The sequence below is a fragment of the Egretta garzetta genome, unplaced genomic scaffold, assembly GCF_000687185.1.
Source record: "Egretta garzetta isolate BGI_Z169 unplaced genomic scaffold, ASM68718v1 scaffold215, whole genome shotgun sequence".
NCBI lineage: Eukaryota > Metazoa > Chordata > Aves > Pelecaniformes > Ardeidae > Egretta > Egretta garzetta.
Genome location: NW_009259719.1, coordinates 6,412,075 through 6,424,693, shown reverse-complemented (window position 1 = coordinate 6,424,693; position 12,619 = coordinate 6,412,075). Strand labels below are relative to the sequence as shown.

Here is a 12,619-nt window from a genome sequence, read left to right as displayed (position 1 = left end):
GAAAAAGAGGGAGAGAGGTGAGACAGGGAGGGAGGGAGGTGAGATGGGGAGAGTGAGAGAGAGAGGAAAGGACTGCAAATAATCTGGAGTGATGCTCAGTGCCCTGTCATGGAGTTAGACACAGGCAGAATTGGGCCCCAGATGATTCTGGCTTTACCTGCCTCAATCAGAGAGGCAAATGAGCAACTAGTTATTTTGCAGAGCTCTGCTTCAGACATTCACGCTCAGACCACATCAGCAAGTTCTTGTGAAAGTCAGATCTCTCAGAAGACACCCCACAATTAACAGTGGTGAACACCTCTCTGACTTTCACCAACAATGTCTTGGGCTGGCCTTCACATGGCAATTTCCTGGAACTTGTTGTTCTGCTGAACTCGGCGTGGGATAACTCAAACACCAACACCCAGCCTCCTCCTCCTCACTCCACCTTCAGCTAGTTCTGCTCATCTCTGAATAAACAGGGAGCATAGGCCAAGAACAAATTGTTTCTCATCCTCTGCAGTGCAGAAAGCTTGTTGTGATTCCCTGGCTGTGATACAGTAGTGGTAGTACTGGGTAGTACTAGTGGGATCAGGCTTGGTTCTAGCAGTCTGGAGGAGCTGGCAGACTCAGCATGTGAGCAGGAAAGCTCTGCCTGAGGCAGAGCTGAACGGCGAAAAGCTGCAAGTCTACCATTTCACTTAGCCCAGACTGTCTCACAGCTCTCTCCATTGATTCAGCAAACAGACTTCAGAATAAGAAACAGCACAGAGCAGTTAGTAGGTGACAGTCTGGCACCACAGAGCACGGATATGTGGGGCGTACGTATCCTCTAGCAAGCCTCCCTACTGGTTGCCTTTCCTGCTCTCTATTTGAATGTGGCTTGGGTTAGAAACTGTCTATTAGTGTGTCTGTACATCGTCACACAAAGAAGAAATTACCGAAATAACCACAATATTTACCATTTCTCTGCTGCCAGGTGGGCAAATGCTGTTGTTGAGGGCCTCACAATCCACACAAGAGCCCTGTTAAGAAAACAAGGGGGGAAAACTTAATCTTCTCAAAGGAACTCATTCCCCATGCCAAGAACACTACGGAGCTACTGTTCCCAGTATATATCCAAACCATCACAACATGTACCAGAAACATTCCTAGAAGGAAGTTTCCATATTCTGAAATAGGACAAGTTTATCACTTAAATAAAATTACTCCTTTGCCTTGAGGAAATGCTTGCACCTGTCTCTACCCTGCGTCTATCAGCCACTAGCCACACAGCTGTGCTGGAAAACACTGTGGGCATCCATGCAGCAGGTCTCACTATAGCAGCAAGTTATGTGGACCCTCTGGCCACTTGGGTTTAACCGTGTCTCTCCAAATCAGGTACTTCTTGCCTATTCAGAGCCTGATCTTCTTTCTTCAGTAACCTACCAATGATCAAACTGGGGGCAAGCACCTAAAATAAGGTATACAAAACTGTTCAGGAGAGAATATCGCACAGCATTTGTAGCTCCTGCTACTGAATGACTCCTTCCCATCCAGACTACAGGACATCAATACTGATAATGATGGGAAGAAAGCATTGTCAGCTGAGTTAGCAACTATGGTGTGAAGAAGATCATATAAGGCCTTGTGAAAAGGCAAACGTACTTCTGAATCAAAGGTAGGATGGGTGCAAGGAAAGAATAACAACCTCCTAGGCACATTTGCTGATTGCCAGCAAAGCAGTGCCAGGGGCTAGCAGAAGAAACACTGACGGTGCTGATACTGCCTAAGTTCACATCAGGGAACCTCTCAGAGAGAACACATTTCCCAAATGCAATCTATAGAGCCTGCTTTTGTCCCTCCAGGTGAGTGTGGGGTCTACAGCAACCGCTACCATGAGAATGGGAGAAGCTGACTTACTATTACAATTTTATGTTGCTCTTCATTGCATCTGTGAGGCAAAATGGGAATTATTGAAGGAGGGATGAAGATACCGTCCAAGGTATGAATAATACCATTTGATGCCACGATGTCTCGCATGTTCAAGGGCACCCCTGATTCATCCATCAGAATTCTTCCCTGATGCAGAAACACAAATAATTTATTTGCATTTTAGCCCATTAGACTGTATCAACTACATAAAGTCAATGCAGGAAACAGATGGTACTCAACATCAAGTGCAACCACACAAACGGTCAAGCCTCTTAGTGGAGTCACAGGTTGGATAGGTAGCAATCCAATTCGATGACCTCACTTAAGTCTAGTTTTTTAAGCAGAGGAGAAAGCAGAGATGGGCTGAAACCATATTGTTCAGAACCACATCCAGACTTTCTCCTAGCACAGGAGGGTTTGCCCAAAAGGATTTTGGTTCCTACTTACATCTGTACTGATGTTGATGGTAAGTATCTGGTTAGCCATAGTAACAATGTGTGGCATCATTATCAGTTTCTCCACAGCCACCTGAAATAAAAAACACAAGGAGACAGTATCACGGAAAATCAGAGTCATTTCAGTACAGCTTAGAGAATCCTTCCATAATTCCCATCATTTAAAAAACATTCTAAAGAGGACTTGACTTTAACACCTGTCTGGACGATGTCCTGTGTAACATGCTCTAGGTGAACCTGCTTTAGCAGGAGGGTTAGACTAGATGATCTCTCGAGGTCCCTTCCAACCACCGCCTTTCTGTGATTCTGTGATTTACATTTCATGAAATACTTTAAACAGAAGCAATGGGTCAGAGAGAAATCCAGGACTTTGTGTGAATTGTTTGCAATACCACAAACACAGTGGTGCCAGCAGCAGCAGCCTTGCTTTTCATTCCTTGTGTAAGTTAACTGTCCAGCACAGCTGGAATCAAGTCTCACTAATAGTGTCTGTTACTAATACAGCTGCAAGCAGGGTCAGACTAATAAGGGGATTTTCCAGGACATAGTCAATAAACAATGAAAGCTCAGCCAGAAACATGAGAGCATATTTTGACTTAGTAAATAAGCTTATTTCTAAAGGCAGAAAAAATGTAAACTGCAGCTACTGTACAGAGAAACGTAATGATTTGAGAAGTGAGAAATTCTGAGAACCAATTGTTACTTTTGTGTCCAACAGATTATTAAAAAGCAGCTCATCTTGTTACCGTGATGTTATTCATCAACTGCAAGCAAAACTACCTTTTGCTGTTTTGCCGAAGTGCTGCTCATTTTCTCTGTTGGAATTAGGAAAAGCACAAGGACTGGCATTTGCTTCTCAGTAAAGAATGGGAATATACTGATATTCCTTAATGAAGGACATGACATTGTACCATAATGCTTGAGTATTCACTTCCTCCATAGGTTCTGTGTCTAACTTTAAACATTTCTCTTGTTTACTGCATAAGGGAAAATGTCTAGTTGATGCACCATATTGATTTTGTTTACCCCACCATTATAGTACACAGCAATGCTGGTGCAAGAATTGGCAGTACTGGATCAGATCACAGGCTCACTTGCACTGGTTCTCCATCTCTAACTTTAGCCACTGGTGGAGCCCAAGGGGAAAGGGAAAGGAGCAGGGAGTTTGGACCAACTGTTCGCTTGGCTATAGCTTTTGTGTTGCTGCTATTAGCATTTTAGAGAAATCGTAGGCTGGAGAGTTCATAATTAAGGTACGCTCCTGATTAACAATTTAACAATGTGATAACAAGAGAGCATTTGCCTGCTGCAAACTCTGCTGGCAATATTTTCATTGTAAAGGCCATCCAACTAAAGAGCACCATCACTCCCAGAAAACTCAGGGTTTCATGACAGAAGAGCACAAACTGTCCCTTTTGGAAACCACTTTCATGGTAAACATTTTGCCTCATCAGATCCTGAATCACATCTCTGCTCCTCCAGGGGAAGCACAAGCAGTAGCAGCTGAAGTCATCAATGCTCCAACCTTTATGCCAAACAGCACTGTTGATAACATGCTGGCCCAAAGGACCCCAATTATCTGGATTTAAAGCTGCCTGCCTTACCGCTGCTGAAGTGTAGATATGATGTTTCACAAGTTCCTGAAGCTTATTTATGCCCTAAGGAAAGAAGAGAACATAAAAATTAGATACTCCTTCAATGCTCAGGGAGTAAGAGGAGGCAACTACATTTTCTTTTAACCAATGACTGGCAATGCCAATGTATTATAGCAGTGAATTCACTTGGCAAATAAGTTCCTTCATTTTCCCCTACCCAAAGATGAGCTGAGGAAAGCAAGCCAAACATCAGATTTAAACAATCTGGCCAACGATATTTCTCATTGCAGGTTCCATCAGCATTCACTTCTCTCCCGACGCCTTACAGAAACAGAGACATGGTTTAGCCATCTCCAGGAAGAACAACTTTCAGCAATGATCAGATACATTCCACAAGCCATTCCAGCACAGCCTAGTGCAACACAGTTAGCTCAGGGTGTCTTAACGTGCTATGAGATCTCACCTCTGTGAAAAGATAAATGAGCCTTCCATCTCTCAACTTATCCACACCATCATTGCTGGGTACAAACACAGTAAAGGGGCCTGGTCCATCCAGTATTGCAGGCAGGCCACAGTTCTGTGGAAACAGTGAAAGTCTTCATTGTGGATCTAGCATGAGTTAGTGAGGGGAGGTCTATCAGGAAGGGAGAGGAAACCCTAAGCAACCCACTAGAGGCAGAACTAGAAAAGCAAATATATACAAGAGGCAACTGGACACCAAGGGTTGGTATGTAATATAACAGAAGCATAAATCCCACAAGAATAGCTTGGAAAATGACGAGACTGGTGTGAATGCAGCTAATGTGAACGAGGGAGTACTGGGCTAATGCTCCCTGTGTGCTTTAAACACAGAAGTACATATACAGAGACTAAAACTATCTTTCTGATCTTTTCCATTACATTTGCTTATGTAAAATACACAAAAGAAGAAATGACACAGAAAAAAACATCCAGAAAAGCAAGCCAAACCACTGAGATATATTTAAATGTTATTCAAAATTCCCACAAAAACAGCAGCAGGCTTTGTAACAGCAGCAATGCCACACCTTCCTGGGACATACACAAACATGCTTACCTCCAGTATAGTTTCAAATCTACTGAAGATCTCCATTGAAGCAAGGATCTCACCAATGGTTTTCTGCAAGAAGATACAAAGAGGAAAAAATGGCTAGTGGTGAAGCGAGGTCTGAGCACATACTTGGCCAGTTTGTGTTTGTGGTTTGCAGGTAAAGATCTACAGGAGACCATCGTCCTCAAAGTCTTCAAACCCTCTGTAGGCAGTGGAGCTGCTGTGTAACCATAAGCCTCCCTGTGCTTTGAGGGCAAGACTTCACTCTGCCACCTGCAAATGAGCCCCAATGCTGAGAAAATACAATACGTATGCATATTCCTGAAAACACAGAGGAAATAGATGCCTTCCTTTTTGCCACGTTGCCCATGAAGACAAAGGTAACACAGGAATATCCCTTCAAGTATCAAAACTTGTGAAGGGACTTGCCTGACCTTTATTCGCAGGAATGTGCATCGTTTTTTGGCAGAAAGTGCTTCCCACAGAACATGTAGAGGCACAGAATGTGATTTCCAAGGGACATAGGTACAAAGGGATTTGATGCCCAAACCAGCTCACGTGATCACTAGCTTTCATTGCAAAGCCAACATCACAAGGCAAGGAAGTGTCTGAGGAGTCCAGAGAAAGAGAAGCTCTGCAAGGAGCACTCTCACTGTCCTGCCATCCCAGAGGAGCTGCAAACCCTTCCCTGCAAGTACCCAAGCACACAAACACAGAGGTCCAGCTTCCCCTCTGGACCTCAGACACTCCTTTTTGGAAAACATCCTCATGCAGATCATAAGACTGAGAGTATCTTAAGTGACAGTAGACTTAAACATCAGTGATGGGCACAATCAAATCCATATGAATACCCAGAACTTGTACAATTGATACACTGTCCTCAGGCCACTTCAGCTGAAGAGCTACTAACACTTAATACAACACTCCAGCTGCTTTTTTAACACCTAAAATACAACCATAATATCATACAGTGTGGCTGGTTTTATAGATCAATTACAATGGTGTAAAGTATGTGCAAACTACTACCAAAATCCTACCAAATCCAAAAGCTTGTGTCATTCTACGAGTAATTCTTTTGCAAGGAGGTAGGAGGTAACAGGGCCTGCTTTCTGCATATAGAAGCAATTTAAAAATACTCAGGCATAACAATGTAGTAGCTGTAGCAAAAACTTCTCCCAGCTAACAGGCAAAAGTGCTTAGCAGAATTTGTACCCAAAACCCCTGGCCAGTGTCTTAAATTTAAGACATGACTTCAAAATACAAAAGTCTAATGATTATTTAACTTCATTTTACATATTTAATGCAAAGACAACTTTTTAATTATCATTTCCAAATGCAGTACAGACCAACTAAAGAAAATCTTCATCTGATTTTTATATGAAAAATGCTTTTTCAATATTTATCCTGTAAGATATGTATTCTGTAAAACACAACTGAAAACCAGCTCATTTGCAATGAAGGGAGTGATCTTACTCGTGAATGTAGAACTCTCTACTCATCCAAGCACTGTAAAAGCATCATTGCAAGGTCTGTACCTGGCTTATGCAGTGCTATTAGTTACTTTTAATGGCATGCTGACATGATAGTGCCTAACAGGCCTTATCAGGAGCAGAAAACAAAATAAATAGCCTTTTTCCTTTAAAAAAAAGCCTCACTGATTTGGAAGTTTAATGATGAAAAGAGATTTTTTTTAAAGTGTTTATTCTGCTGTCCCATAAACCAGAAGAAAGTCTGTGCACCTGTGGGTTTCTGAGGTTGTCAGTGCTGGGTTTTTTCCTTAGGTTGTTAACGATATGCATGATCCCATTGGCTGCTGGTAGATTCCATTGCAAAATATTGTACAGTTCCCCCGGCAGGTCTTCATATCGAAAAGATTTGCCGTACATCTGGATAATAAGAAAAGGTTATTTTCTTGCGATATATCTGTGGTATCATGATAGATCTATAAATCATTATTCCCTTCAGTGCTCTCCGCCTATGGGTCAGCAGGGTGAAGGCACAACCAGAGTTACTCTGGAAAAAGTAAATTTAAGGGGTGGCCTGGGTGTAAAACAAACATCCCACCTCTACTTGAGTTTGGGTAATATTTTGATCCTGGGGGGTACCTTTTAAGTCTTATTACAGAAAGAAGACCTAATCTGCAACAGTCAGCTCTAGAATTAAGTTTGTCTGAGTGTGAACGATGCTTGATCCCAGCTCTGGATCACAAAAGGGTGCACTGACCATCAAGTAGCTGCTGCATCAAGTCTGCCAAGTACAAGGAGAGAAGCAAAGTGCAGAGAATTTGGAGGCAATCCTGGAACTACAGCTTTGATTGCAACTTTTATTGGCTCAAAACGCCCACAAGGAGTCTTCATATCAAAGCCAAACCAGTCAGGCTCACTGAATTGTAAGGCATATATCTGGTCCTTCCATACTGCATACAACCATGCACTGAAGCTGGGCATATGGAGGTGTTCCAAGGGTAACCCGCAAACTAAGGTATTGGTGCTGCAGCCATAATCCAAGTACAGGCAAGCACAACTTCCCTGTCCTTTTCATATCACCACATGCGTTTCTTGAACTGCTCCTCCCTGTCCTGAACTTCAGTTCACATCACTAAGGATTCTGGCTGAAACAAAGGAAGGGGAGGGCATACTTTCCAATCAAAAGACTCCTGAGTAAACAAACAGGACAGAAATTTAAAAGGAGCATCAACAAGCTCAGTTCGGATTCCCCAACTCCAAATAGTTCTTTGTCCTTTTGATGCATGCAGAGTGCATGCATTACGACCTAGACCTTAAGGCCAAGGCTGGATCCTCAGAGAGGAAACACACTGCTCTCCCTTGGCCAGCTGTAAGCATGCATGCAGGAAAAGTGCAGGATGGAGAGAACACTGGATGCTGGAAAATGTGAGTCAGTTGGAAAAGGGAAAAAAAGCCTTCCATATCAGAACATAATGATGAAAAACTCTTTGTTAAGACAACTAAGAAAAATAAAATAGAGAGAGGGGAAAAGGGAAACTGGAAGAGAAAACATTCAGCATGTGGCTGTGTCCAAACACACAATCTCCAAGAAGTATTCCGTTTGAAGAGAGACTTTGCTGCCCCTTCCGTGTCAGCCATATGGATATCGTAGCGGCTAATGGTGTAGAGAAAAGGTGCCTTCTCCAGAATACATATAGAGAACAAGGAAAGACCAGAATCTGGCTAATTGGTTGTCTGCAAGGCAGGAGAAGTGGTTGCTTGGGGTGTCGTGTCTTAAATCACCGTAATTTGGACTCTACAAAGGAGCTGGTTAAGGTTTTCTGGTTAAGGAAGTGCACCAGGGAAACTATGCTCAAGCTCCAGTCTGTCCTATGTGAAAGCAGCGGCCCAGGACTTCAGTTCAGGACATACTTTACCTGGCTACTGAATGTTAGCTGGTGCCCTGACAAGGTCCACATAGTCTTAGCTTTTATCATGTCTTCTACCAAATGCAGACCAGGAACAATGTGCATTCTGCACAAACGCTCAGCTATGGTATCCTTTAGGGAATAAAGATGACATAAGGAACATAAATGACATTCTTTCAAAAACCTCATTTACTGAAAGAGCCATAACATTACCTTTCTCCCAGCTAACACATACACAGAAATTCTTAGCATACAAGATTGAGCTTCCCTCTTCATTTTGGTTCACGGGAGTAGCACTGTGGCAAAACTTTTGCTTCTGTTTTTGTACACAAACACAGGGAGACTGATTAACCTGCAAGTGACTTTAGAGGTATTCCCTTAACAGAAACCTGTTGGACTTGGACAATTTAAAAACTATCCTTGCATGCTTTAGATTATAAAACTTGCTGAAGTTCCCCATACACAATCTTTGGTTATGTTGGACCATGTAGGTGGTCTAAGCTCCTGAATTTACATTTAGTTTCTTCCTTTCTTTTCTGTGCTTTCCATCACTGGTGTTTTTTTAAGACAATCCTCTGTCAATACTGATTTAGGTGGAACTGATCCTTGTGGGAACATGAAGACTAGATAACTCAGGGGCCCTTCCTGACGTGTTTTCTATGAATCCAGAAGTTACCATGATGACCTAGGCACAAGGCCTGACTTATGTAAGTGGAAACCTCTGCTTAACAAGTTAGTTGGAAACAGCTAATGTCCCTGGCATTTATAAGTGAGGAGTTGCTCCCTCGACTCTATGTGAGTTACTGCTGCTGCAGAGATAGCTTTGCTATCAAGCAAAGTAATGATATTTCTAAACCAGTTGGAAATGTAATGTTCAAGTGGGATTGGTCTGTCTGGGTTATTTCTAAGACTATCTTCACCTGTCCAAGTGCTAGCTGCAAGCTAGCTGCCACCTGAAACACAACAGGCACCTTGCCTAGCATGTGATTAAAATCCTTCCTGCATGAACTGCATTTGTAGCTCATGTGTGTTGATTTTTAGCTCTGTCTTGGGAAAATGGCTTATATACCTTCTCATCCTAATGATGGATAGCCTGGTTGTGGGCTTAACTGTGCAAAAACTATTGCAAATGAACACAATTGAATTAATAAAGAAAAAATAAATAATAATATGACCTGCAAGACCTACTTGATGAAGTCTAGAATTCTCAAACTCTTGTCCTGGTTCCCATAGCAGTTTTATCCAGCCCTGCCATCCTTGCTGTTCCTCTTAATAAAATGAGCTCTTCTCAAGAAGTTGACACCATACCCACATCTAGGGCTGCAGGCCCAAAATCCAATACCTGAGTGTAAATCTCAGCCCCTTTCAAAAACCCCACCCTCAAGTAGTGAAAAGCCACCTAAAGTTTCCTCATATACAGGAGGTTTGAGCTTTAAATGGTCAGAAAAACTTACAATTCCTGACATTAAAACCAAACAAATTCTGTCAATATTGAAAAGAGAGACAGAGTTTTTAAAAATAATGCGAGGGATTCAACATCCTCTAAGAGACTGCAACTTAACCAGACAATGAAAAGTCTTCCCAAGAGATCACTTCTATAAATACTGCCTTCCAAAGTTCCCCTCTCATGTGTCAATCAGTATTTACAGGCTGCAGAACTCAGGCAGGAAAGAATCCTAAGACAGCAAAAATTTGCTAAACCCAAGAAAACTTACGTTAAAATCCATTCTATCATGAATCGGAAGAAGGGATGGTACAAAGACTGTGAAAGGCCCGTATTTAGTCAGCAACAATGAGCAACCAGAAGCTGTAAAAAGAGTGGAAACGTGAAGTATTGCTTGGCATATGGTTTAACTCCAGCAATAATTATTCCTCTTGTTAACAGCACAATTGAATCTACACATTTTCAGCCTGATGCAAGTAACTAGTACTTGTTTACAAAGAACCAGAGGGAGTTTGGTGTTGCGATCACAGCCCAGCTTGGTTGCTATTAGTTTTAAGCACTTGCCCACAAGATTTCCGAAGGATTGCTAGTGACTTTGGTCCACTTCAAATCACTGCTAAAATTTGCAGAATATTCATAATAATTTTGTTCCCACATGCTTACTACTTTATTCTTGGGCCAAGTGTCCTTTGTCCTCCCCTTGAAACAGCTAATTTTTGGGTGTCATAGGATTTATTGAGACTAGATACTTCTTGAGAAGCTGCTATGAACCCACAGTTGTCAGTCTTCACTCAGTTGTCAATGGCCCACCAACAAAGTCCACATCAACAAAAATCATTAGGTATTAAGTCCCACTGCATTGGGGTTAGGAACCCAGAGATCTTCATGTGGTTGCCCATAGCACAAATCATTATGGAAAACATATGCAAAAAATGAGTGTTGGCAACACTGACGTGTAGCAGGGAGGGGTATTCACAAACACTAAGCTGAGCTTTGAGCCCTATTACCACGCTTCTGTCAAGTTAGTGGAGATAGAGAAGGCTGTGCAGAGGACGGGTTGGAGAAGGTATCTAACATAAATATGCTTTGACATGAGCTAAAGGGTTCTAATTTTTTTCCTTGGATTACAGTGAGGCAAAAATTAACCTTTGCGGATATCACTCCCCACAGTTAACAGTACATGGGTTCTAAACCAGTCTTCTATGCTTTGCAAAGCAGTTCTTCACTCAGAAAGTACCGTGGTGCAGAGAATATAGCCTTTTCATCTCTATAATAGCCACTCACACATGCATGCTGGCAAGAAGGCTGTTTAAGGGCTTAGTAGATGTTCTACTAAGTAGAGGACCCATGGCACACCAACCTTGAGCATCACTGCTAGAAAACTCAGCGACAGCTGAAAGACTGCTGAGCCTTCAACATAGATACTGCAGGTGGAGGCACACTGGTGGTTTGATACAAAGGGGTTTGAATCACATCTCCAAGGCATGTGCTCCTTCTTCTGCAGATATGGTATGTCCTTCACCAGGACTGTCAAATACCTAATTCTCACCCACAGTGCTCTCTGCAGCAGTCTCCTCAATTCACAGTCCAGAACCGGTAATATGAGTTCAGAGATGTGATGTGTTTAATTTTGCAGCCCATGGTCATATGCTGAGAAATAGATTTATTATGCTGAAAGGCTTTTAGCCTTTTCTGAGACACTCTTGCCCCACATTTGCTCCATTCCCCAAACAAATTCAAGACATTTACCAAACAATCTCCCGGCGACGTTTAATTTCCTAGAAAACCTTCCTCTTGAATTGTGCTGATTTATCTCACTCAAGAGATTTTTATAGCATTTTCTCCCATCTCCAATCTCCCCTTCTTTACACACACAGCTAAGAGACAAGAACGAAACATAACAAACCATTATAAAACAATCTGCAACACATTCAACAAAAGTGAGTAGAACAACATGTCAGTAAGTACACTTGAATGACAAATCCCAGCTTTAAGGTGTAGGTAAGAGCTTAGTAACATCTGCTTAAACTAAGTGACGGGAAAAGAGATGCACACCTCTGGAGTGCAAGCAGATTTGGACCTACCCAAAGAGAATGAAGATGCTTTTCAGACACAATCAACATAAGGATTGTCTGCTCTGGGGTTCAGGGTAAAGATAGCCACAATATATTTATCAACAGCTTTCTAAGTAGATATTCAGTCAGTACCAGTCATTACAGCATCCAGAAATTTGAGGCAATAAGTAACAACCACAGGCTAAGTGAAAATCTAGGAAACAGCTCCTGTGTGACCCCTTCAGCTTCAGTGAGAAGCGCCAGCTCGAGCACATCAGTTAGCTACAGTTAGTCTTAGACTTAATGAGGGCCCAGGACAGGCTAATGACTTTTCCAGAAAAGCTTATCTACATGTGAAAATCTCCGTCCTGATTCACACAAATTTATAGTCATTACTCAGAGACTACTTAAGATCACTGGTCGATAACCATGTTTTTCCTGTTTGGGTTTTGTCCAAGTATCAGCTTTGCTCTTTCTGTTTCAGGGATGCAAAGACACACAACATAGGGGAGGAATCTGACATTACTCCAGCCTCAGAGGGCTGAGTGCCAGCTGCTGGGGAACAGATATACTAAGGCAGGGACTGTGCTGAACACCACGTCCTGCACTTTGCTAGCATAGCTTCAGAAAGGAAAGCCACTGTGTTTCAGTTATGGCTGGAGCACACAACAAGCAGGTGGATGCTAACAGTTTTAGCAGCACTGGAGAAGGAAGGGTCAAGGAGATGGGACTGCTC

The 12,619-nt window shown here is 42.3% G+C and overlaps 1 protein-coding gene across 1 annotated transcript in view; it reads right to left on the bottom strand.

Moving 5' to 3' along the window:
• STAB1 (stabilin 1) overlaps nt 1–12,619 on the bottom strand; it is a 68,214-nt gene that overhangs the window by 40,435 nt on the left and 15,160 nt on the right. Inside the window, exons 11-20 of the mRNA XM_035894671.1 lie at nt 11,579–11,706; nt 10,101–10,192; nt 8,395–8,517; nt 6,752–6,898; nt 5,019–5,081; nt 4,407–4,520; nt 3,953–4,006; nt 2,341–2,421; nt 1,882–2,040; nt 942–1,004 (exon numbers count right to left, since the gene is read on the bottom strand). Of these exons, the coding sequence (XP_035750564.1) occupies nt 942–1,004; nt 1,882–2,040; nt 2,341–2,421; nt 3,953–4,006; nt 4,407–4,520; nt 5,019–5,081; nt 6,752–6,898; nt 8,395–8,517; nt 10,101–10,192; nt 11,579–11,706 (1,024 nt within the window). The remainder of the gene's footprint in view (nt 1–941; nt 1,005–1,881; nt 2,041–2,340; nt 2,422–3,952; nt 4,007–4,406; nt 4,521–5,018; nt 5,082–6,751; nt 6,899–8,394; nt 8,518–10,100; nt 10,193–11,578; nt 11,707–12,619) is intronic.